Below are 27,374 nucleotides of genomic sequence, written 5' to 3'. Positions count from 1 at the left end.
AAATAATGCATTTGGTCCCTGCCCAGGTTTCCTGACACAGAGCCTCTGTTACCCTAATTTCCTGAGTAGTAGAGGTGCTGGGAGCATATCTTGTTCTAATATCTGGTCTTTGACCCCAGTTCCTGACAGAGGGTTCCTAAAACCCTTGTTATTTCCTGCGTGATGAGGGTGATAGGAGCTCCTTCACAGAGCTCCCGAATCCCCTGGAACTGCTAGGTGAAAGGAGCGTCTTCTACGGAAGGGGGCGACTCTGGGGCTCCTGGATGGCCTCAGGTTGGGAGGCGGTCCCCAGAAAGACCACGCCCCAGTTAGGAGGGAGGAGCTTTCAGCCCCGCTCCGTCCTCTCGGGAGGAGATGGAGTTAATAGTCATTCATGCCTCCGTGATGGAGTCTCCATAAAATCCTCAATCACAGGGTCCAGAGAGCTTCTGGGTTGGTGGGTGCACCCCCGTGCTGAGAGGGTGACACGCGCCAGCCCCGTGGGACACAAGCTCCGGCCCGGGAACCTTCCAGAACTCGCCCTGGGTACCGCTTCATCGGGCTATTGCTATCTTTTATAATTGCCTTTATAATGAACTGGCAAACGTAGGTAATGTTTTCCCGGAGTTCTGTGCCGTTCTAATAAGTCACAGAACCTGAGGAGTGTTATGGGAACCCCCGCCTGCAGCCCAGTCGACCCAAGTCCCCACCTCTCGCAGCTGTTATGTGGGGCGGGCTCCGTCTTGTGGAGCTCAGCCCATAGGCTCTCGGGTCTGAGGACAGAGGTAAGGACTAAACTGAGCTGCAGGACCCTCACTGCCGTCCACAGAAAATAGAGTACTGCTGGGCGGAAAACCCACACACTTGGTGTCAGAGTGTTATGCATAGAAAACAAAGTTTCCTTTAAAAGGGTTTCTTTTCTCATTTTTAATCACTTGAAAAGCTATTAAGTTGTTTAGAGCAAACATTGTAACAGCGCGTGGGGTTTATAACATGTAGAATTAAAATGGATGAATTGCAGAAAGTGTGGAGGAATTGGGGTCTAAGTACACTCTGGTAAGTTCCTTACAGCGGATGTCAAGGCTGTGACATCATTCGAAGGTAGACATGATAGCCAGTGACGTATACTGTAAACCCTGGGCAACCACCAAACAATAAAATAAATATAGTGAATAAACTACGTTAGTTTTCTACTGCTGAGGTAGCATTACCTCAAAACTTTGTAGTTTAGGAGCACATTTTCATTGTTTCACAGCTCTGTAGGTCCAAGGTGTAACGCAGGTCTCACCACACTAAGATCGAGGTGTCGGAGGCTCCAGGAGAGGATCCATTTCCCTGGTCGGTGGATGGTGGTCAGAATTCGGCTCCTGCGGCTGTAGGACCAGGGCCCTCTTTCCTTTGTGTTGTGCTCAGTTCCTAGGGACCACCCGTGTTCCTGGGCTCACAGCCTCCTTCCTCCGTCTTTAAAGCCTTTTTTTTCCTGTGTCATTTCTGTCTGACTACAGCTGGGAAAAGTTCTTCACTTTTAAGGGTTTATGTGACTAGGTTGGGTCAATGCAGATAATCCATGACGAGCTCCCAATTTTAAAGTCAACTGATTAGGAACTTTAATTCCACCCATACTCATAACCCCCTTTTGGATGTGGCACCACATAGGTCCACGTGGATATCTTTGAGGGACCACGGTTTTGCCTGCCGCCTAAACCGATAGTGGAGATTAAGTGGGAATCGTAAAAAATAAAAGCAACATGTTTAATAAAAACAAGACGGGAAAAGACAAATAATAGAGGGACAAATCAAATAACAACAAGATGGAAGTTTTAAATACAACCGTTTTGATAATATTAAATGCATGTGGCCTTAACACTTCAGTAAAAAGGCCGAGATTGTCACACTTGGAAAAAGTGTGAGACTCATTGTCATGCTGTCTCTCAGAGACCCATTTTAAATATAAAATGCAAATTAGTTGGAAGTAAAATAGTGGAAATACTAATCATACGAAAGCTGGAGTGGTTATGTTTCTATGAGGCAAAGTGGACTTCAGAAATTGGGTGAAAGCAAAAGTTTTTCCTTTGGTGACCCAAGTCAGATTTCTGGCTGGACCTAGAGTTCTTTTCTATATATATATATATATATATATATATATATATATATACACACACATATATAATATTCGTACTGTATTATATATAATAAATATACAGTAGCATATCCGAGAATGCTCAAAGTCACCACATAGTATCTGTGGCTCCAAAAATTTAAAATTTTTTCCAAATTAATTTTATTTTATATTTGTAGCATCAACAGAACCATACTGAATAGTATACATTCATTGATAGTTTAGACTATCAGAATAATTTTATTTGTAGTCCTTTTCTGTTACTTATCATTCCAGTGACCCTTGTAACACAACTTTGTGTATAAATATATCATTCAAATAACGTAAACTCACTGTATTTTTTATCTCCAGGGTAACATGACGATCATACTTTAAAAATCCCCACATTGTCTCAGTGTGGACATTACAGTCTTGATACATTAAATAACTTAACCACAACAAGGTAGTGGCAGAACTCAGGCCAGTGACCTGAATCCAAATCAGATTCCCTGACATTCTCCATCTAAGACATCACATGTCATCAAATCGATCATTCACAGGGCATGTAATCTATAAGAAGTCCGTTTCTTTGTAACATAAAGGATAAACTCTTGGTCCTGTTGTGTCTAAGGTTGGTTAAGTATCTATGCATGTCATATTTTCAGAAACATTCTTTCATGTTGAGATCTGATTTGTAGACAAGCTCTCCTCAAAGTAGAGCTACAAAAACCACTGAACGGTTAAGACCACTTTTCTTTCACCCTATACTGAGAAAAATAACAAGGCATTAAAACTGACAAGGATGTTGGCTGGCACGTCATAAAAGCTGGGCAGAGATCATTTTAAAACATATTTTAAGACTGATGATTGTTCAAAAGAAGCTCGAGTGAAGATGTGCTACAAACAACCCAAAAAATCTCCCACGAGGGCTGTGATGGTTACTTCCTGCTGGTCTCCCAGCTTCCGGCCCAGTGCCCATCTAATCCTGTGCAGAGGCTGTTTTCCTTCTATTGGGCTGGCCAAAAGTTTCGTTCGGTTTTCTCCATAAGATGGCTCTAGTAGCACTTAGCTGTCTTTAACTTCATTTGAAACAATTTTGTTAGTTTGTATGTGACAGCTGTCATATCAGCGTGCATTTAAAAAAAGACATCAAAATTGGTGTGTTTTTGTGTAGCCATTTTAATATCGAAGACAGAAGGAAAAAAACAACATTTCCGGCATATTATGCTTTATTATTTCAAGAAAGGTAAAGATGAAACTGAAATGCACAAAAAGATTTTTGCAGTATATGGAGAAGGTGCTGTGACTGATCAAATGTGTCAAAAGTGGTTTGCGAAGTTTCGTGCTAGAGATTTCTCACTGGGCGATGCTCCATGGTCAGGCAGACCATGTTGAAGTTGACAGCGATCAAATCGAGACATTGAGAACAATCAGTGTTATACCACGCAGGAGACAGCTGACGTACTCAAAATATCTAAATCAAGTGTTGAAAATCATTTGCACCAGCTTGGTTATGTGAATTTGCTTTGACATTTGGGTTCCACCTAAGTTAAGAGAGAAAAACCTTTTTGACTGTATTTCTGCATGCGATTCTCTACTGAAACGTAATGAAAACGTTCCGTGTTTAAAACCAGTTGTGACAGGCAATGGAAAATGGGTACTGTACAACAATGTGGAACAGAAGAGATCATGGGGCAAGTGAAATGAACCACCACCAACCACACCAAAGGCCGGTCTTCATCCAAAGAAGGTGACGTGTGTATATGGTGGGATTGGAAGGGAGTCCTCTATCACGAGCTCCTTCCAGAAAACCAGATGAATAATTCCAACAATTACTGCTCCTAATTAGACCAACTGAAAGCAGCACTCAGCAAAAAGCGTCCAGAATTAATCAACAGAAAACACATAATCTTCCGTCAGGATAATACAAGACCGCATGTTTTTTGATAACCAGAAACTTTTTGATAAGGCAGAAACTGTTGCAGCTTGGCTGGGAAGTTCTGATTCACCTGCCGTATTCACCAGACCTCGCACCTTCGGATTGCCATTTATTTCAATCTTTACAAAATTCTCTTAATGGAGAAATTTTCAATTCCCTGGAAGACTGTAAAAGGCACCTGGAACAGTTCTTTGCTCAAAAAGATAAAACGTTTGGGGAAGATGGAATTATCAAGTTGCCTGAAAAATGGCAGAAAGTAATGGAGCAAAAGGGTGAATACGCTGTTCCATAAAGTTCTTGGTGAAAATGAAAACTGTGTCTTTTATTTTTACGTGAGAAACCGAAGGCACTTTGGGGCCCACCAATAGAACAAAGTCCGATCACGTCAGCACTGCAGCCTCACTGTGCTGAGGCCAGGGTACGCTTGCCCTGTGGTCTCTGCGCTGGTCCTCCGTCACTCCTCCCAACAGGGAGCTCTCTTGTTGATCCCCAGCCACTGGCTTCTGCTCACCTCCTCTGGGGTGCCCTGTATCCCATCCACCTCAGCATCCCAGCACCCAGAGTGAGCCTCCAGGCTCTGCTTGACCCAGAGCCGTCCCTGCCGCTGTACTCCAGCTGCCTTTCCCACTTCGGCAGCAACGGGACTCATCAAAAAGCAGATAAGGAGGGGTGGGATGGGGAGGGTGGGAGGGAGGCAGACGCAACAGGGAAGACATATGGGAACATATGTTTATGTATGACTGATTCACTTTGTTAAAAGCAGAAACTAACACACCATTGTAAAGCAATTATACCCCAATAAAGATGTTAAAAAAAAAAAAAAAAAGTGAAGGAGAAATAGACATTCTCAGACAAATGTAAATGCAGGGAATTTGTTGACAATAGAAAAAAAAAAAAAAAAAAAAAAAAAGCAGATAAGCAGGCCTTCCCCCGGGGGTCAGACTCTCCCTGTCCTTGCAGACTGGTGCATTTACGGGATGCTCTTGCAGCCTCCCCACCCCCCACCCCGTGCAGAGCTCTGGGAGGCTCGCCAGATGACCCCTCCCTTCAGAAGTAGGTGGGGGGATGGGATAAACTCGCATCACTAACTCCCAGTGTCCTTCTTCCTCTTCCAAGACCTTTTGTTCATAAAGGCAGGTAAGTTTCCTTCTCTTTTTTAATTAACTTTTATTGGAGTATAGTTACTTTACAATGCTGTGTTAGTTTCTGCTATACGGCAAAATGAATCAGCTATACGTATACATATATCCCCTCTTTTTTGAATTTCCTTCCCATTTAGGTCACCACAGAGCACTTGAGTAGAGTTCCCTGTGCTATACAGTAGGTTCTTATTGGTTATCTATTTTATACATAGTATCAATAGTATATATGTCTTAATCCCCATCTCCCAATTCATCCCACCACCACCCCTTTTCCCCCGTGGTATCCATACGTTTGTTCTCTACATCTGTGTCTCTATTTCTGCTTCACAAATAAGATCATCTATACCATTTCTCTAGATTCCACATATATACGTTAATATACAACATTTGTTTTTCTCTTTCTGACTTCCATCACTCTGTATGACAGTCTCTAGGTCCATCCACGTCTTCAAATGGCACTATTTCATTTGTTTTTATGGCTGAGTAATAGTCCATTGTGTATATGTACCACATCTTTATCCATTCATCTGTCAATGGACATTTAGGTTGCTTCCATGTCCCGCTATTGTAAATAGTGCTGCTGTGAACATTGGGGTGCGTGTATCTCTTCGAATTATGGTTTTCTCAGGGTATATGCCCAGTAGTGGGAATGCTGGGTCACATGATAGTTCTATTTTTAGTTTTATAAGGAACCTCCATACTGTTCTCCATAGTGGCTGTATTAATTTACATTCCCACCAACAGTGCAAGAGGGTTCCCTTTTCTCCACACCCTCTCCAGCATTTACTGTTCGTAGAATTTTTGATGATCGCCATTCTGACTGGTGTGAGGTGCTACCTCATTGTAGTTTTGATTTGCATTTCTCTAATAATTAGTGATGTTGAGCATCTTTTGATGTGTTTGTTGGCCATCTGTATGTCTTCTTTGGAGAAATGTCTATTTAGGTCTTCGGCCCATTTTTTGATTGGGTTGTTTGATTTTTTGATATTGAGCTGCATGAGCTGTTTGTATTTTTGGAGATTAATCCCTTGTCGGTTGCATTGTTTGCAAATATTTTCTCCCATTCTTTGGTTTGTCTTTTAATTTTGTTTATGGTTTCCTTTGCTGTATAAAAGCTTTTAAATAGGCCCCATTTGTTTATTTTTGTTTTTATTTTCACTACTCTAGGAGGTGGGTCAAAAAAGATCTTGCTGAAGGCAGTTAAGTTTCTCCATTGTCTCCTAAAATGAGCTGGGGACGGAAGGGTGGGGTCCAAGGCACACCAGAATCTCACACCCCGAACTCAGGTTCTTTGAATGGTTTTACAGACTTTAGTATATCTTTTTCTGCAGTTGCTTTCTTCATGTAATCCCTGGGCATTTGACAACTTTGGGTGGTAAGAGGCAGTTTCAACCAATATCTCAAACCAGGCTGGTTTTCAAAGTAAACTCTAAGAGAATGGGGTCTTGTCTGTATGTTTGAACCCTGCATTCTCAGAGCCAGCGTCAAGACCTGGAAAGTCAATAGGAATTGAGCAGTTCATGTTTGCTCTCTGTCTGTTTGGGAGAATTCTGTTTGGCTCTACAAACAATTTTACAAAGAAAAATACAAACAGTGAGAAAACCACTGAATTTCTGTCTCTCTGCTTTTATGAAAGTGTCACAATACCACTTTACCTTTGGCCCCCATTGCGGGACAGTGATGCACAGGTAGAAAGCACTAAATATGCTCTGAATTTATTAGTAAAATAAACCCTGAAAAGGTGGTGAAATTATGAATTGTTTAAGTCCTGTTTCATTTTTAATCCTAAGTATCCTTAAAATGCTAGATAGGATTTGAACAGGAAACCTTCAATATCCAAATCTGCACTTATTCTTGCATCTCGAATTTTAACAGACTAAAATTATCAAGATAGTGCACGTAACTATTAGAACATACACATCACTACCCCCGAGAGGGTTTCCGCTCGTAGAGGGTTCAACGGCTCCTCAGCCCCTGCCGTTGAAGGTTCAATCTTTTTGATGCTCGGTCTTCAGAAAGCCATCATCTCCGAACACACCCTCTCTTCCATACCAGTGACGCGAGTATTGTATTTTTCACTTGCAATGCATGAAAAGTAGCAAATAAAACAAAAACCGGGTGAACAAAACCCGCGTTCAAGGTAGCTTAAACCTGACAGAAAAGTAGGGTTGAAAGCAGATTTCTCAGTTCCGCTTCACACGCTGACGTTGCATCTGCTGCTTTTTAGGACACCGGGCCTTCACGAGGTCAGCAGCCGACCCGGGTAACCCACACTTCGACGGTGTGTGGCTCTGATGCGCCTCTGCTGCGAGTGCACCCTGCTGCCTAACTCTAGTGGCTGTGTGCTTAAAAAGTTGCCTTGTGGGTAGCAGAAGACAGAGCAGTGTGTAAAGTACCTGCTGGTTCTTCTTGCTCCGGATATTACTTGTGAACTATCACGGTCACCATGGTTGTACCAAGATACAGAGCGTTATTGAAGTTATTATTTATTATGTGTTAATTATACTTTTGTTCAAAGGGCATTTTCGTTTCTTTGAATAAAAAATGAATTTTATTTCTTTACGAGTAGGGTATTATTATTCAGTTATAGCTATATCCACCTAGCAAGGCATGTGTCTAGCCTATTTATTCAGAAAAAGCCTGAACAACAAAAAGAATAGTAAGTAATATATAATTACAGTAGTAACTGCCACTGAATGAATGACTGATTAGTACTAGACGCCTTATATTCTGGTTAGTTAACTCTCACAGCTATCCTGAGAGGTGTATATTACTACCCCACTTCACTCTGACACCAGTTACTCAAGGTGGATGTAAGCCCGAGTTCTGACTGTTGAGTAGGTGCCGTAAGGAACCTGATTGCACGTTCGTATGTGTGACGCACAGTGAGACCAAACAAATCGAAACGTCAGATTTTGGAGCAGAGAAAAGTTTATTGCAGGACCAAGCAAGTCGATGGGTGGCTCATGCCCAAAAAACCCAAACTGCCAGAAGGGTTTCAGCAAAGCATTTTTAAAGGCAGATGAGGGAGGGGCGTGGCTGGTTGTTGCGAACTTCATGGTGTCAGAATCCTTGTTCTTGCATCTGTCCACACAGGTCAGGTCACGATGTTCCTGTAAACCTCCAACAAGACAAATGTTATTCTCTGTTGGGCAACTTTTTATCTCTATATGAATGGAAAAACGTTACCCCCTTAAAGGTCAGAGCCTTGAGAACTGGGCTATCCTGTGTATGTTAGGCTGTAGGCAACATTCTTAACTGTAGCAAAAGCAATAGAGTACAAAGGTTAATGAAAAAGAAACAGATCTAACATGGAGTCAGATTTGTTCTTACAAACCCGCTGTGACACTTCTTTACTTTGCTTGCTGCTGATGGCAACTTTCATGTTTAGCTAATATCTTTCCATCTTTGCCTTTAGGATTTGATACCAGTATTTTGCCAATTTGCAAGGATTCACTCGGCTGGATGTTTAACAGACTTGATACAAACTACGACCTGCTCCTGGACCAGTCGGAGCTTGGGAGCATTTACCTGGATAAGAACGAGCGGTGCGCCGAGGCCTTCTTCAGCTCCTGTGACACGTACAAGGACAGCTCCATCTCCAACAACGAGTGGTGCTACTGCTTCCAGAGGCAACAAGGTACCGAGCCAAAGGCCATCTTGTCCGTGCAGTAAAGCCATGTACTACAGACAAGCTCATTTGTACCCTGTCCTCAATTTACAAAATAGAGACAGAGAGTTACACGTGCAGAAAACAAAACTTTTGGCTCCCAGGGAGAAAGGGTTTGGGGGAGAATTGGGAGACTGAGGTTGACATACACACACCACTACGTATAAAATAGGTAACTGATAGGGACCTGCTGTACAGCACAGGGAGCTGTACTCAATACTCTGCAATGGCCTAAATGGGAAAAGAATCCACAAAAGAGAGGACATATGTACATGTGTATAACTGATTCACCTTGCTGTACACCTGAAACTAACACAACGTTGTAAATCAACTCCAAGGAAAATTTTTTTTTAATTTTTTTCAATTAAAAAAAAAACCAGTATGTGACACCCCATTCATTGTGAGAAATAGTTTTCCAATTAGAGTGTTTAATAAAAGAGCAAATAAGCAGCACGTTGAACAGTATAACTCAGGGATGCAAAACACGCTAAATGACGTGAAAAATAGTAATTAATACTTTTTATTAATGCACTTCATTATAGTTTCCATTATGAACCACCAAGAAACACAGAGATATGAGAACAGAGATATTAAAAGTAATCATTTAAATTAATTTGCTATCTGCTTTGCCCATGGTGTAAAATAAATGGGTTTTTTATCACTGCGCTGTGGAGTTTTAAAGTTCTATTTTGTGATCTTATTAAACGAGCCAAATGAACCACAGCATTCACCATAAAGTTATTTTTACACTTTTGATTTTAAAATGACTTAGCCTTTCAAACTTTTTAGATAACTTAGCTTTATGAAAATGCACTAGCAAAGAAAGAGTCTCGATTCCCCAGGAGAGGCGAGGCAGCCTGAAGGGTTGGATGAGGGTTGTCCTTTATGGGTCCTGCTTCAGTAGGAAACGGTAACGTAAGGGAAAATTGAAGCCATGCTTCTGTAATCAACCAGATGATAACTAAAATTGTGTCTAAGGGAAATAGACCCAAAACATTCAAATTATGATAAAGTTTGGGGAAACTAAGAAAAAATGACATGTGTAACTTTGATGCTAATTTTGAAAAACAAATGGGGAATTAGTCTAACATGATACATCTGCTATTGTCACTGCCTTTTAAAGCCCTTGACAGCTATCGGAATGAACAAGCTACTCTAATCTGTGTTACTGATTCCCAGGTTTTCATATGGAAGCCAGCACATTATATCAGTCATTTTACTATCACAATTACTTTTTCATATATTAGTAATAGTTCAGTGATTAGGGATGACATGCTTATGCCTAAATTGATTAGCAGTGAGTCAACAGCAGGGTTTGTAGCATAGATTAAACCACTAATGTGTTTAAAAACCACTTTAAACAGAGTTTAAAAAGTAGATTGGATTTGTTAAAATATTCTAAATCATATACACACATACACACATGCACAGAGACACACACAAACTCACAAACACAGACTCACATACTGACACAAACACACACTTGTTGACTTACACTATTGCATATGTGCTTTTTAGGTGACTGAATACCCCTATAAAGTTTTGCCCAGGTTTTAATGACTAGTATACCCTTAAATCATTTACAGCAGGGGTCCCCAAGCCCCAGGCTGCAGACCAGTACTGGTCCGTGGCCTGTTAGGAACTGAGCCATACAGCAGGAGGTGAGCAGTGGGCGAGCGAGCAAAGCTTCATCTGTATTTACAGCCGCTCCCCACTGCTCACATTACCACCTGAACCATCCCCCCGCCCCCCATAGCTCCCATTACCGCCTGAACCATTCCCCCCTACCATCTGTGGACAAATTGTCTTCCATGGAACTGGTCCCTGGTGCCAAAAAGTTTGGGGACTGCTGATTTACAGAATAAAAAAGTAAATCCAGGTAAACTACCATAAAGAGACGTGGTCTTTTGTTATGATGACAAATGTTATTTTAATTTTTCTTTGATTATTATGATAGCATGTCCAAGTGTTTATACATGAACATTTTAAAATATTCTGAATAACTCTGAATGTTTCTACTGCAGAACTAAATATTTTTACCTTAAAACATTCCTAGATTTTGCAGTAATATTCGTAGAACTGATGAAAGGTCCCCAAAAGATTCTGCTTGATATACTTTTCATTTATTATTCTTGATACTTACTTCCAAAGTATCAAAATCTTCGTAGTCACATGAAGACATCCTCTGAGATCATTTAATACACAGTAGAGGGCTTCCCTGGTGGCGCAGTGGTTGGGGGTCCGCCTGCCGATGCAGGGGACACGGGTTCGTGACCCGGTCCGGGAGGATCCCACATGCCGCGCAGCGGCTAAGGCCCGTGAGCCATGGCCGCTGAGCCTGCGCGTCCGGAGCCTGTGCTCCACAACGGGAGAGGCCACAGCAGTGAGAGGCCCGCGTACCGCAAAAAAAAACAAAACAAAAAAAAATAAAATAAAATAAAAATACACGGTAGAGATAATTTAGTACTTGGTAAACGATTATACAACTTCCCAAATGCTTAGGAGAGTTTAGCTAATTCCATTCATTAATATGCTAGAAAATATTACAAAAGCTCTATCAGGGTAACTGACTATGGAGTTAGCTCATTAAGTAATTTCATGGAAAAGAATAAACATTAAAAACATTTTTTCAAATGTTTCACCTTATAAAGAATGTGTTTTTCCTGTTTATTCAATAAAAACAACAAATTCTTAAGTTTATTATAATTAGAGTAATATATGTGTGTGTGTGTGTATGTGTGTACATATAGAGAGAGAGAGAGGAGGAGAGAATAATGTATAATGGGGTGTTATTAATCCAGGTTGACTTAAAACTACAATCAGGACTATAGTTGTATGGTTGTTGGAAAATGTCTAAAAAATAAAGTAATAGTGTTGTTTTTTAAAAAATATACCTTTCAAAAATAAATTAAGCTTAATTTCAAAAGTTTAATAAATGAGGTTGAGAATATAAAATTTCAGGCAAGTGAAATACTTGTAGTTTTCCAAGGGAAAAAAATTGTAACCTAAAAAAAGCTTGTAATTAGTTAAAATGCATATCTGTTTCTATGACTGATTTTCTGAAATCATGACAATTAAGCAACACAAAATGGATATGATGGTGGTTTGTGTGATTTCATTCTAATTACTTATAAAAGAATAAGTAGGAAAAATATTAATTTGGGATTTTTATTACCTTAGGTGTTAATAACTTACTTTTATAAAATATATTTTAAGCCCCTACTCAAAAAAGTACCTCAATTTATTAGTTGCTGTTTCAGTTAAAGTCCTGTTGTGTAAGATCCAGGAAAGAGAAAGTAAATTAACATTTATTCAGGGCCATGTCGTCTTTCGGACACATAAAATCATTTATCCCTCATATAGCCCTGTGAGAATGTAATGATCTCGCCCACAGCTGAGGATGACACTTAGTGATCTTAAAGTCCTTCATGTTATAGAATGAGCGCAGGGGACGGGGATCTGAACTTCTTTCTCCAGCAGCTGTACCTCTTATTTTTTTTTTAATTTTATTGAAGTCTAGTTGATTCACAATGTTGTGTTGATTTCCACTGTACAGCAAAGTGACTCAGTTATAGATATATGTAGATATAGATGTGTATTCTTTTTCATTTTCTTTTCCATTATGGTTTATCTCGGGATATTGAATGTAGTTCCCTGTGCTCTACGGTAGGACCTTGTTGTTTATCCATCCTGTATATATTGATAGTAGTTTGCATCTCCTTTACCTTTACATTCAGACTTTGCGAAGTCCTCATACATAAAATGCTGAGAGACGCCCCTAGGCAGCTTGCTGGCAAATCCTGTTCAGGGCAGGACCCCGGCCAGTGATACACCCGATGGGACGACAGTGAGAACCAGTAGCATCTTTCGAGGTCATTTATGCCTTCCAGCCACAGGAGGAAATGTCAGAACGGGCGTCATCTGCATTAGTTTTACAAAGGATGTTTTTCTTTAATTTAATGAAAGATATTAAATACAGGCAATGTTGTCCTTTGGTATTACGAATATTTGAAACTTGCACGAAGTAAACCTGATAAAGTTATTTAAGTATATCCATTCTGTGAGAGGCTCCATGAAGGAAAGCGATTGGGCAGAGGCCTCCTGAGAAAGAGGCTGAGCTGGTCCGGGTGCCCTCCCTGCAGGGAGGTGGCACCGCCTGCAGGTGTGTGTGACACCCACTGGGTCACGCACACACCTCTGCAATGTCTACCTTAGCAGTTTTGACATCACCTTGTGTCTCTATATTTGACAGCTAATAGAAATATACTCCCTAGAAATAACTAGTTGTGAGTATAGGAAGAACACCTTTGTATATTACTGTTGTAAACATAGAGATATTTCCTTATTTTTCCCAGTGACATTTTATTCAGTTCAAAATTGTGTGGGAAAATAAAAATGCATTGTTATCATTGCGTTGACAATTATCCATTCATAATATAGATAATGTGTGAATGGTTCCAATATAAGGCTTTGAGGTTTTAAATTCAGAATGCAAAACAATGAACAATGTTAATTTTTTAAAAAACAGCATTTTGAAATTAACCAGTAAAAGATTTTAATTCTTTTTTTTTTTTTCTTATTTTTTAAAACTACTGTTGGGAATAACTACTTGTAAATTTAATGATTACATTAAAGCCTCTATTTTATAACTCATGATTTTCATACAATTTTAAGCATGTAAAATCAGAATTTTCCATAAAGTCAAATCACCATTAGATTGGGGGAAATAAATCTTGTGTGTAAACTTGTGCCTAATCGTGTCCAAACCTTCACGCACTTTGCCACCTCACTGCCCTTTCATCTACATCAGTTGTTTGCAAGAGAGTTTAATGACAGGCGAAATCTCAGTCACGCCCTCCGAGTGTACCTGAGTCAAAGGCCAGACAGAGCACAGGATAGATATTCTCAATCCAGTACTGTATATAGTGGAACAGCCCAATCTGTCGTGACTTCTCTCGAAATCTGGCAGGTTCCCCTACACACAGTTTGTGGCTGCCCCAGGTTTATTCAGGGAGAGTCAGACTCAGACGTGCCTGATTTCGGGCAATCCCACAGGAAGATAAGAGAAATATCGCTTCTACTTACAATAACTGTCCCATAGCAGTGAGAAGAGTTGCTTTCAATGTAGTATTGAAACTTCAGCTAGAATCTTTCCTCTTGGTTTTAAATGTCATATTTGGGGGACAGTAAATGTTACGTCTACTCTATAAGCCCATATTATGCAACTTCATTCCTATTCTGTTAATAATATAAGACTCACACATTATTAGAAAAAACAAAGGGGTCAGTTGAGCCAGTATCAGCGTGAAGTAGAACAATAAGGTAATCAGGTTTTTCAAGCAAATTACTTTTTCTTCACATTTTTGATTCCTCCAGGAAAAGCATTGTTGGCCTGACATATTAAACTGTAAAATACATACTAAGTTGTTTGTCTCATGGTCTCTTTCCACTCTGCTGCTTACATGCAAATTTAATAATTGCATATTGTGAGCTTGGTTTGGTAAAAAATTCTTAAATTATTTGACTTATATCTTGCCTTTTCACTAAAAAAGTTGTAGTGGAGCAAGTACTAGTTTATTGTTTTGCTGTTTCAGTAGTTCGTGGTACAGGTTTTATATAGCAAGTATTAACATCAAGTTTTTACAATAAGAGTCTAAAGTACATTGAACTGTTTTCAGATAAGAATATGTATATATATTAGAAAATATATAATTAAATATAATAAGCCAAACTATATTATGTCTATTTAGAATTTTGTACTTCTCTGAAACTAATCTCCTTCTAAGTGGTTTTAAAGAGTTTGAAAAATAGGCATATACTTATTTCCAAATTGGTTTAATGTTCTAAGTTTATTATTTTTAAAGATGGCTTCTCAGAAATTATTGTATATTACATCCTGTTTCCATATTGGGTATATACTGCAAACATCTGGGTTAAACTGAAAAGACTGAAGCCTGTCAGTGTTATTCAGTATCAAAATTTATAAGTGTCTCTGAATAACTTGGAAGCATTCACGTTTTCCTAGATTATGTTTAAATGTGAAGCTGTTTCTCTTGATCTTAGAAACTGTTTTAAATGAGGGAAAACAAAATCAGTTAGTTTGGGAAGCAACCTGTCAGTTGTATTTACATTAAAGAGTTGACTGACCTTTTAAAAGTCAATGAAAAGAACCATTTTCCATCCTATAAGTATTTTATACCATTCTCCTTTCTTTCATCCAATTCTGTTATTCTGAGGAAATTAAGATAATCAAACAATAAGTAGAAAAGCCTCTCTATAGAGAAGTAGACATAAATGTAGATGTAAATGATGTAGTTGTAGGTGCAGATGTAGATGATATAGATGCAGATGTAGGTGTAGATGTAGACGTAGTTGATGTAGATGTAGGTACAGATGTAGATGATGTAGATGTAGATGATGTAGATGTAGGTATAGATGTAGATGATATAGATGTAGGTGCAGATGTCGATGTAGATGATATAGGTGTAGATGTAGGTGCAGATGATGTAGTTGTAGGTGTAGATGTAGATGATGTAGATGTAGGTGCAGATGTAGATGATGTAGATGTAGGTGCAGATGTAGATGTAGATGATGTAGATATAGGTGTGGATGTAGATGTAGATGACATACATGTAGGTGTACATGATGGTGCAGATGTACTGTAGGCATAGAGGTGGGTGTAGATGGATGTGTGTATATACATGTATATGTATCTACTTGTGTGTGTCTCCATAAGTAAAGCAGTTGATACGTAACGTGTCTTCTAAAGCTTGTAAATCTAACTAAGGTTTGGTAACATAAAAATCACCCCCTCTTTGTTTACCTATAACCATTGAGGTGACATTAATGCCGTTGCAGACCCACCTTGCCAGACAGAGCTCGGCAGTATTCAGAAGCGGCTCGGGGTGAAGAAGCTCCTCGGTGAGTTGTGGATCACTCTCTGACACCTTTACTGCTTACATAAATAACCCTCAGGAAACAGCAACACAAAATCGATATTTTTCCAACAAACGGGGACCTCACTAAATTTCGGCAACAAAATTTATGACGTTTTTGAAAGTCATTAGCCTTACTTTTATTATCTTACCTATTGAAAGGTATGATGTCTGTTTTATTACCCTAATATAATGCTCATTTTGAAAGTTATTAAGTAAAAAAGAAATTTAAACAATGCTAAAGGTAAAGCAGCAGAAACTTCGGTTCTAATTCTGTGGTTGACAGTTCACAAATTGATGGTATGTATGTATGTAGAGAGAGGGGAAGAGAGAGGGAGGGAGAGAGAGATGGTTAAAAGCATGGGCTGAGTTCCTCAGGAAAATTGGAACAGATTTTTTAGTTTCTCATCAGCACTTTTTATAAACTTACTTTTACTAAGTAAATGTATGTATTAGATGATAAACAGATACATAGATAATTCCAAATTTCACCCAAAGCCTTGAAATATTAGAATGCTTGGCTATTAACTGATTGTTAAACTATTACATATGATTATTTTCTTTATTTTTGTCAACATACAATTTTTCAATACACTCTTTTTGGGATAATTTTAGATTCAGAAATTTTATAAGTACAGTGGAGTTTCCATGTATCTTTCACCCAGCTTCATCTAAAGTTACCATCTTACCATGTATAGATTAACTATCATATATTTATCAAATCTAAGAAATTAACATTGCTATAATCCTATTAATTAAGCCTCACACTTGATGTGGATTTCACAAGTTTGTCCACACATGTCCTTTTTTCTATTTTAGCATACAGCGCAGAACACCACATATGCAGCACTTGTTGTTTTTCATGTGTGTTAATGCTCTTGTATATTTAGTGGCACACAATTTTATGGTTTTAGGTCTGATTAATCTGTATTATGATATGCTGTCTTTGTAATTACAATATTGTATGTTTATATGAGAAGATTTTTCATATTACTTGAAAATTCACAGTTCAAAATAAATAGACTAAATTTTTTAATACAGCATTTTAGATGTGAAGCCACATCATTAGATAAAAGCTACAATGTATCACATTTCTTTTAACTCTGCTACAAGATGCACCTTTCCAGTTCACAGGTGGAAACGTTACCTTGGTACCTGGGTTTGTTTTTTTCTACAAATCGAAGTTCATTCATGTGCACTGGGAAAAGCCTTTGACATTCAACGGGAAAATATCTTCGACTTGGTCAAGGTCTATTAATGACAAAAAGCTATTAACATCCAGGCTTTGATTATTTGATGTTACATAAAATGAAAACATATTTAGAGCCCAATTGAGAGGAGTCATCTTTATTCATCTTACGTAATAAAAATGAAAGTCATTACTAGAGAGCACTGACCCTTCAATATTCCTTCTGAAATGGGTAGGAAAGCGTCCTTCTCTGACAGTCTGTCCACTGTTATGCGGTAGCAGGTGCGATGCATCCAGGCTGCAAGCTGTCTTGGTGTCTGCATTTCTAGGCTAATTCCTAATAATGCTCTTCTGTTTCCAAGGTGTACTGGCGGAGACAACAAATTAAATGGCCACACTAACTGTCCATCTTAACATTTTTATGTCAAGTATGTCAAATTATGGTATTTTTTAAGAGGTAGAGATAATAATATTGAAAATCTTCCTTATCTTTCCTGCTATATATCCACAGAAGGTGTTCTCGAGTTTCCCACATTGGTGATATCCGGTCCACCTCACTCGAAGACCAGAAGTTCAAATCCTTCAAATGAATTATAATTTTCAAACTAAATTGATTATTTATATATCAGAATTTTGAAACTTTTTTAAAGGGTTAAATAATGATCGCATATTGTTGCAGGACTAAATGGAACAGTTTCATGTTTTATCTGTTTATTAGTCATTGTTTTTCCTTTTTTCTTTCACCAAGTAACTATAGTGTATCTGGTCACTGAGCAGACAGTTGGTCAGGAAAGACAAGAAAATTGTCTAATCTCCTAAAGCTTACACTGTAGCGTGGGGGTGTTTATTGAAGAACGTGAATTCACTTCTCAATTATTATTGCACACTTATCACTAGCAGTGTGCCAGGTACATGTTAGATATTATATTATGAAACTAAGTGTCTAGCTTCCCGCTAGACTGAGTGTGAGTTGTTCGTATAGCGATCAAAATCAAGAGAAGCGAAAGTTCCCAATACAGAGGATACCACAGAGTAGTGGTGAATGCATGCACTGAGAGACATACACGATGGAAGAAATATATCAGAAACCCTCCAGCCTAAGAGAAGGGGGTCACATTTCAGTCAAGTTTTACGTTGCAAGAGGGAGGGAAGGAGAGGGATTCCAGGTGAGGAGAAGATGCATAGAGAGATGAAGCAGGACTGCATTTGTAGAAAACAGCTTGATGTGGAAAGAGCTGAGGATACATGAATGAAAATTTGGGGAGATGAAAGTCAAAAATTGGCAGTGATGAGACGGTGAAGGGTCTCATATGCCCTGCTGAGCGGTCTGGGTGACTTACCATGCATGGCGTTCATCAGCTCTCATTCCGTATATTGTACATCTGGAAACAGCCCCCTCTGCAGAGTGATTAAAAAGACAAGACAGTAAATTTGCTCAACAGAAGAAATGCAAGAGGTTCACTATGACAGCGCCTGCTTTGTTCTACCTGCACCGTAGCTCGTAGCCTGGAGCCGGAGCTCGTATGTGTGTGTCTTGAGTGAGTCAGTGCATGGTCGGTGACCCTTGTTCCTACCACATGTGCGTGTCTCACAGGACAGTACGTCCCCCAGTGTGACGCAGATGGTTACTACAAGCCGACGCAGTGCCACGGCAGCGCTGGGCAGTGCTGGTGTGTGGACCGATACGGAAGGGAAGTCGTGGGGTCCAGGAGGCGCGGTGCAGCAGACTGTGGTAAGGAGGAGGGCCGCGCGTGCCACGATTTCTCCCCCGCAGGATAAGTGCTGGAGAGTCGCATTCTCTGCCCACCTCTATGCAAACCCTACAGAGTGTACTGGGCCGGGGGGCACAGGAAGGCTCACTCCTAGCATGTTAGAAACTAACAAGTAGAACTGCATAACTTAGATATTTTAAGGAAGAATAATGAAAGGTGGGCCGCTTTTACTCCTCCAAGTACGGGAAGGATGTCGCATGCCTTCCGTGTTCCTCTCGGGTAAGGCAGACTGTGTCATCCATCCTGGGCCCGGTCACCGGGCCCCGGATGGGTGCCGTGTCACCACACAGCACCCTCCCATCTGTGTGCCTTTGGAGAAGGTCACTCAGGGAGAACATGGGAGGACCAATGAAAGAAAAAGTAACCTTTTTATAAAGTAAAGGTCCATAAATTGCAGCTGTGTGAGCATGTTTCCTTATGTTTGGGTGAGAAAATATAGTTTTAATTGTTTGAAGGGTAATTATAATTAATATTCTAGTTCTTTTTCTGAGCATGCATTTTACATATAAACCTAAAAGAATAATATTACAGTTAAGTTGAGCATAACACACACATTGTAAAGTTTTAAGTGGGATGTCTTTTGTCTTTCATGAAATATTTTTTCAGAATGTAGGTTTCAAGTGAGTATTTCTGTTTGTACTGTGGAGAGTTTTCACTACAAAAGCCACTTAGCTGTACACACACACACACACACACACACACACACACACACACACAGACGGAATTAGTGGATTATGTTTCAACTAATACAAATGACCAAAATGTAAACAAAGTACTTGGTCAGTCTTGTATTTCAGAAAATGTTTAGCTTTCTCCTTTATGCAATTTTTAAACTGATACACTGTGGTTGTTTAGAAATAGATAAATGGTAAACGGTATATAAAAGCAATCGCGTTTCATGCTTAAATGCCTGTTCTGCATTTATTTATTCCACAACACTTTTAATAGCTTGGTTTTGGCTTTCGGCCAGTGTTTTCAGATTCCGTACGATGGAGTACAGTACTCAATAGCTACATTACATACTTGTTACACGTGGAGAACACAGCTTTGTAACACATAGTTTGAATGAGTTGCACTATCAGTTATTTCAGTTATCCGTGATGGATAAAGAATTTCAGATGTTTATTTTATAAATAATAATTATATGGAGATGAATTCAATAGGTGACAGGGAAATGGTTTTGGGAATGTGACTTGTGAGTTTTCTCGGCATGTTGAAATTATTAAGAAAATACAAGAAGTAGAAGAGTACAAATAACATTTTCTTCACAAAAGATACGAACTTCAGTGTGTTGTATTGTGAAATCAATCAGTTCATAAGCACTGGAGGACATTAATAGGATTTGCTATAATTAGCTGCCAAAGAATTATTAGACCAAAATATTAGAAAGGGTAGAAAATAAACACACTGGTACTAGGGGAGTTGGGAAATGATTACATTCTGAGATATGTGTGCATTATTGCCTCCATAGTCATTATAAATTTCTAAACATTTTTTAAAATACCTACTGGCTGTGTTAGTTTTCTGTTGCTATCGCAACAAAATCCCTCAACGTTAGTGGCTTAACCCACACACGTGTGTGATCTTGCACTTCTGAACATCAGATGTCCAGCATGGGCTTCTCCAGGCTAAGGTCAGGGTGTCTTCAGGGCTGGTTCTTCTGAGGCTCCCTCCCAAGGACAGTGTTTCCTGGCCCTGTCCTCTCCCAAGACCACTCGCGTTCCTTGGCCCAGCTTCTGACTGTCCTTCTGTAATCACACCGCCCTCTGACTTCATCTGGAAACAGTTCTTTGATTTGAAGGATGCAGGTGATCACCTGGGCCCACCCCAGTTACCCACAGTAACCTGTCAGCTCCAGGCCCGTGATGTAATCACATCTCCTGAGCCCCTTTACCATGTAAGGTCACACAGTCACAGGTTTCAGCCATGAGCAAGTGAACGTCTTTGAGGGGCAACTATTTTGCCTACACACTAAAAGAAGAAGTTCTCAATTCTTCGTAAAATTCAAAGTTTGACATGGACTTTATAAAACCTGGGCTGAGCTCAATATTACTGAACTGGAAATCGTACATATCAGACCTCAGCAACAATTCCGCTTTTTAGCACTGTATATTTTAACAAATGAGAAAGAATGGATTTTACCTTATTTTTGTTAAGAAAGCTAAAGAGCAAATTAAAATTTTACTTATCTTTTAAAAATTTTTTTGTTCTTGGAGTATAGGTGATTAATAATGTTGTGTTAGTTTCAGGTATACAGCAAAGTGACTCAGTTTATTAATTTCCTAAATTTTCATCAGAATTTTCTGACCCTCAGAAATTATCCTACCACTCAGTCACATAACATTAATGTTTACTTTTTTCCTAAGCTATTGATTTTGAGATCTCTGGAGATTTTGCAAGTGGAGATTTCCGTGAATGGGCTGCTGATGACGATGAAGATGACATTATGAACGATGAAGATGAGATTGAAGATGATGATGAGGATGAAGGGGATGATGATGATGGTGGTGACCAGGATGGATACATCTGATGGATGAGAGCTGAGAGCAACAAATTCTATGTTTCTTTTATTTACCAAGTGATCCCCTACTGAGGAGTACCTTCCTGCCCCAAAACAAAATGATTCTAAAACTCACTTATATTTTGTATAATTATTTCAAATATTGCAACTAAAGTCATAGAACTTTATGTTTAGAGAAGTATCATTTACTTTGAGTTTTTATATGAAAAAGAGAACACATATGGAGTCTAGCCAGACAAGAGAAAATTATGAAGAGCTACTGATCTCTGTGAGTCTGCCACAAACAAAACAACCAGTGCTTGAGGTCATATGTGATATTTTTCTGGGAGAAATTCTAAGTTGAATCTACAATAACATACTAGTGACCTGGATCCTAAGGATTTTATAAAAATATGCATGACCTTAATTGCAGTTTCCAAGTAGACTCTTCCCAGAGCTGGAGGGATATAGAGGTGAGTGAGGGAATAGCACAAAGTGAGAAGAACGAAGTCACCATCCTGGAGACCTCCACCATGTTTGTGTGTTTTTACTTATGAAGTTTTAGTGATGTTTTTAGTTCTGAAGTTATTCTGGATGTGACCAGATATCTTCCAAAATGGCCAGTAGGGAAAAACCGTGGATTTTGAAAGTTAAAAACATAGTTGTCCTTTCTAATTTTTATTTTAATTTAGACAGCAGTCTTATGTTGATTTGTTTGATAATCTTAACCAGCATGATTTCTTTATCTTTCTAGGTTTCTTTATCTTTCTGACCAGCAACTTAGGGTGCAGAACTTAAAGTAGAAAGACAAAGGGAAAGATTCTTTTAAACCGTATTTTTACAAAAAGTTTGTCATTTGCCCCAATATCAAACTTAAAAATCTTCATTCTTATTTTATTTCCTATGTTAGATAAATATTTGCATTTAATCTAAGAATTATGCCATTTTTGTTACTAGTGTCGAAACTTAGAGAACATACTGTATGGTGCCTTGCAAAATAGAAATAGAAAGGTTTCAGCATGCATCCCCACATAGGACATTAGGCATAGATAGGCACACCTAATCACGAATTAATACCAGTCCCGGTACTGCTGCTGGAATGAAGAAAATAGAATACTTTCTTTCTTTTTTCTACTGTTACATAGTTACCATGTGGACTTGTTTATGATTATTGTGTGGAGTAGCATTTAAGATTTAACTGCAACAAAACTTACTTTAATTGTTGTATTTAAGTTAGCATGTTAATTAATCATGTAGCCCTTCTGGTACACCATCGCTTTTAAGGATATCAGACCTATGGTTTTGTGCCCATAATGAAAGTGGAAAAACCTGTTGGGTGTTACACACTGGTGTCACCATTTAAACAGTGGGTCAGCTGGTTTCCCAGTATATACAATCCACTGAAATAAAGTTGTTGGATTCTTTCCATTTGATTTATATACACTAAGAAAAAAATCTTTAATGTTAACTTTATGTAATATTTAAGGTAAAATGCATTTTCTTTTTTACTGTTTATGTATAGTTTACAAAATAAAGAATCTTGCAACCAAATTAAACTGTTCCTTAATGATTTTCTGGGGTATAGATGGTAGCGTGCAGGATTCTTAATCTGTTTCTTGATTTTTAAAAAGCATACATCACAAACTAGCTAGAAAAGTTCTTTTTTAATTTTGAGTTTCAAAGTCAGAGCTCTTGACATCTTGCATATTGTTTTATTAGATACATTTAAAAATATTTTTTTGTCAGATTGTTTTAATTGTTTTCATTTGTCATAGCATTGCAAAGTACATCATTTCCTTTGTTGACGGTGGTATTTTTAAGCCCATTTTTGTGGTATTATACTTAACATATTTAGCTAAATTTCTATAGCAGCTGCATTTTTTGAAGAGTGACAGAATAACCTTATCTGTATAACAGATGTATAGAAATCACAAAATGTAACTTGTGGATTGGTTGGAAAAAGACAAAAAAAATCAAATGCTATATAGAGGTTTAGCAAATGAATTTCAAGTAACAAATATGGTGGTCTTTTAGTGAAGCTGTTTTTTTTAAAATTTTTATTTTATATTGGATTATATTTGATTTACAATGTTGTGTTAGTTTCAGGTGTACAGCAAAGTGATTCAGTTATACATATATCTATTCTTTTTCAAATTCTTTTCCTAGTTTATTACAGAATATTGAGTGAAGTTCCCTGTATTATACAGTAGGTCCTTGTTGATTATCTGTTTTATATAGTAAAACAGTATATACTGTTTTATATAGTAAAACAGTGTGTATATATATATATATATATATATATATATATATATATACAGTATAGTAGAGTGTATATGTTAATCCCAAACTCCTAATTTATCCCTCCCCCCTACCTTTCCCCTTTGGTAACCATAAGTTTGTTTTCTAAGTCTGTAAGTCTGTTTTTGTCTTGTAAATAAGTCCATTTCTATCATTTTTTTAGATTCCACATATAAGTGATATCATATGATATTTGGTTTTGTCTGACTTCACTTAGTATGATCATCTCTAGGTCCATCCACGTTGCTGCAAATGGCATTGTTTCATTCTTTTTTATGGCTGAGTAATATTCCATCGTAAATATGTACCACATCTTCTTTATCCATTCCTACACTTAGGTTGCTTCTATGACTTAGCTATTGTAAACAGTGCTGCAGTGAACATTGGAGTGCATGTATGTTTTTGAATTATAGTTTTGTCTGCGTATATGCCCGAGTGGGATTGCTGGGTCATATGGTAGCTCTATTTTTAGATTTTAAGGAACCTCCAAACTGTTCTCCATAGTGGCTGCACCAATTTACATTCCCACCAACAGTATAGGAGGGTTTCCTTTTACCCATACCCTCTCCAGCATTTATTGTTTGTAGACTTTTTGATGATGGCCATTCTGACTGGTGTGCGATGATACCTCATTGTAGTTTCGATTTGCATTTCTCTAATGATTAGTGACGTTGAGCAGCTTTCCATGTACTTCTTGGCCATCTGTATGTCTTCTTTGGAGAAACATCTATTTAGCTCTTCTGCCCATTTTTTGATTGGGTTGTTTGTTTTTGTGATATTGAGCTGCATGAGGTTTTAGTATATTTTGGAGGTTAATCCCTTGTCGGTTGCCTTGTTTGCAAATACTTTCTCCCATTCTATGGGTTGTCTTTTCGTTTTGTCTATGGTTTCCTTTGCTGTGAAAAAGCTTTTAAGGTTGATTTTAGGCCCCATTGTTTATTTTTGTTTTTATTACTCTAGGAGGCAGATCCAAAAAGATATTGCTGCGATTTACATCAAAGAGTGTTCTGCCCATGTTTTCCTCAAAGAGTTTTATAGTATCCAGTCTTACATTTAGATCTTTGATCCATTTTGAGTTTATTTTTGTGTGTGGTGTTAGAGAATGTTCTAGTTTCATTCTTTTACTTTTAGCTGTCCAGTCTTCCCAGAGAATGGGAAGAGACTGCCTGATTCCTCCAGCTCCGTTTTTCTTTCTCAAGATTGCTTTGGCTATTTGGGGTCTTCTGTGTTTCCATACAAATTTTAAAATTTTTTGTTCTATTTCTGTGAGAAACGTCATTGGTAATTTGATAGGGATTGCACTGAATCTGTAGATTGTCTTGGGTAGTTGAGTCATTTTAACAATGTTGATTATTCCAATCCAAGAACATGGTATCTCTTTCCATCTGTTTGTGTCATCTTTGATTTCTTTCATCAGGGTCTTACAGTTTTCGGAGTACAGGTCTTTTGCCTCCTTAGGTAGGTTTATTTCTAGGTATTTTATTCTTTTTGATGTGACAGTAAATCAGATTGTTTCCTTAATTTCTCTTTCTGATCTTTCGTTGTTAGTATGTAGAAATGCAAGAGATTTCTGTGTATTAATTTTATATCCTGCAACTTTACCAAATTCATTGCTGAGCTCTAGGAGTACTTGTTTTCGCTCCCTCGGACTACAGCACGAGTCCCAGTAAGGTTTTGCCTGAATTTGTGGTCTGGCCTCTTATCAATTTCTGTGGATTAAAGCATCCAAGAACCCGGCTTGGTAATTGAAGAGGAGGCAGGCAGGCTTGGGATGGAGGGAAAGCGTGGAGAAGGAGAGCAGTTGATGAGCAGAGCGTGAGCTGGTGAGAACAGGAGAAGGATCGAGGCCAGACTGGGAGGCTCCAACATGCCATGTCGAGCAGTTTGGAGTTACCGCAGAATCTCTGGGGAAATCATCGAAAAATGTTTATGGAAAGAAGTTACAAGACCAATTTCGTGATATAGAAATTGCCGTCCATGGATCTATGGAGAATAGACAGGGTGGGGAGGGTGGGGAAACTAAAGACATGGCCAGAGATTTTTAAGTGGCGGCCTTGTGTAAAAAAGATGAGCTGGGGCAAACGTGTTTTCTTTCTCTTGAATTGGGGAAATTGAAGGAATTTACCAATTACAGTGCAAGCTGATGATGGAAGGTGAGAATGGCAACCAAACTTAGGAGACGACAGGCTCAGTGAGATTGGAGACAGAGAGTCACTTGTTGAGTGAGGACGAGATGTAGGACCCAGGGGAACGAGTTGTCCGTGTCCCTCATGGAGCATCAGGGTGAGATGTGCACATCTGCTACCCTGGCCTCCAGACCTGCCTGGGCTCCAGCCCCCAGGGTCTCTGCTCTGTCCTGGATTCTTTCCATGGCTTCAGGCAACATGCCTGTCTCCTGGACGCTTCCTGTGTGTCCTTAAAACAATCCACCCATTTGGGAACTTGAGAGTTTCTGCTCCTTGTAAACCAAATATCTTAAAGCAGGTGGTGGGTTGATGGCCATATGTTATCAACAGGTCACATGAACGTCATACAAGCAGTCATACAGGAGGAAGTATGGACCATGGGACATGGAGGGTGGTATTACCCTAAAGGAGCAGAAATGTTTTAAAGTTGCATGTTCTGAAAGAATGCATACTTCAGCTGCCGGGAAATTGTGCGCTCTGTTCCTGCATTTCAGTTTAGGGCAGCAAATTCAAACTGTTTGGCTTGAGAAAGGCACCTTGGGGTGTTTCCAAATGAAAGATGTTATCTTAATATAAAAGGCTATTTTTCAGTCTTTGGTATCATATGTTTATCTTTTAACAAGTTTAGCTGCTTCCGGGCAATAACATCTGTTACACGAGGCAAGGTGTCTGACGTGTATCAAGATTCCTGTTCGGCGTTTTATCTGGTTTGAGATCCCTGGCTCACAGTAATTTGGGACCTGTGGGAAAAAGGATCTTGGGTGACAGAATGACAAATTGAAACATTTGACAATCTTGTAGCAGTGTTGGTCCCTTTGGGATCTGAGGTCAGTAGAATTGTGGTGATCCAGTTCAAGGTACAGGGCAGTGCATCTGCAGATGCAAGGCAGTGATAGATTAGAAATGTAGTTTTCAATTTACTGTGCTAACACGGGTTGAAGGATGTGATGGAGGCATGAAGGGTGAAAGCAGAGGGCCTTTCCTGCACGTTCTGTGATGTGGGTCAGGCGGAGGGCAGTCACAGCGGCCGCCACACCCCAGGGATAGCGTGGTCCAGAGTTAAGCCCTGGAGCAGAATCCCTTCACATGTTTGGTACTTCTGGAATCCCAGCCACGATCCTTAGTTTCCCCAGCTCCTAAATAAAGTCAGAGCCCTGCTTTCCTTGCTTCAGAAATGCCTAGCACTCTGAGTGAAGCAGACGCTTAGCTGTTAAGTGGAAGATTGTTGTACTAACTACACAAAGCTCTGAAATAAGAGGGCACCATCTCTCCTGGGTACATTTGACAGGATATGCCAGACCTAGATTATGCAATACTAAAATTTAAGTTACTGGCTATTACCTCAAGGAATTACCTGGTTTGAAACATGATTTGAAACGCATGATTTGTGTTTGAAACACAAATATAAAAACTGAAACTGTGTAGTAGTTGATTATTTACATGTTCTTAAGAGGGAGACTTCATATATAAAAGAGGATTTTTCTTTTTTTTTTTTTTTTGCGGTACGCGGGCCTCTCACTGCTGTGGCCTCTCCCGTTGCGGAGCACAGGCTCCGGACACTCAGGCTCAGCAGCCATGGCTCACGGGCCCAGCCGCTCCGCGGCATGTGGGATCCTCCCGGACCGGGGCACGAACGCGCGTCCCCTGCATCGGCAGGCGGACTCCC

At 39.1% G+C, this 27,374-nt stretch overlaps 1 protein-coding gene across 4 annotated transcripts in view; it reads left to right on the top strand.

Moving 5' to 3' along the window:
• Positions 1-23,051, top strand: part of SPOCK3 (SPARC (osteonectin), cwcv and kazal like domains proteoglycan 3) — a 428,476-nt gene extending 405,425 nt beyond the window's left edge. For all 4 annotated transcript variants that reach the window (XM_079925607.1, XM_079925606.1, XM_079925605.1 and 1 more), the window contains 4 exons: positions 8,577-8,798; positions 15,687-15,749; positions 18,547-18,684; positions 21,091-23,051. In XM_079925607.1, coding sequence (XP_079781733.1) covers positions 8,577-8,798; positions 15,687-15,749; positions 18,547-18,684; positions 21,091-21,254 — 587 coding nt within the window. In that variant the 3' untranslated portion in view covers positions 21,255-23,051. The remainder of the gene's footprint in view (positions 1-8,576; positions 8,799-15,686; positions 15,750-18,546; positions 18,685-21,090) is intronic.
• The last annotated feature ends 4,323 nt before the right edge of the window (positions 23,052-27,374 follow it).

This window comes from Stenella coeruleoalba (assembly GCF_951394435.1).
Source record: "Stenella coeruleoalba genome assembly, chromosome: 7".
Taxonomy (NCBI): Eukaryota; Metazoa; Chordata; class Mammalia; order Artiodactyla; family Delphinidae; genus Stenella; species Stenella coeruleoalba.
This window is presented reverse-complemented; position numbering and strand designations above follow the sequence as displayed.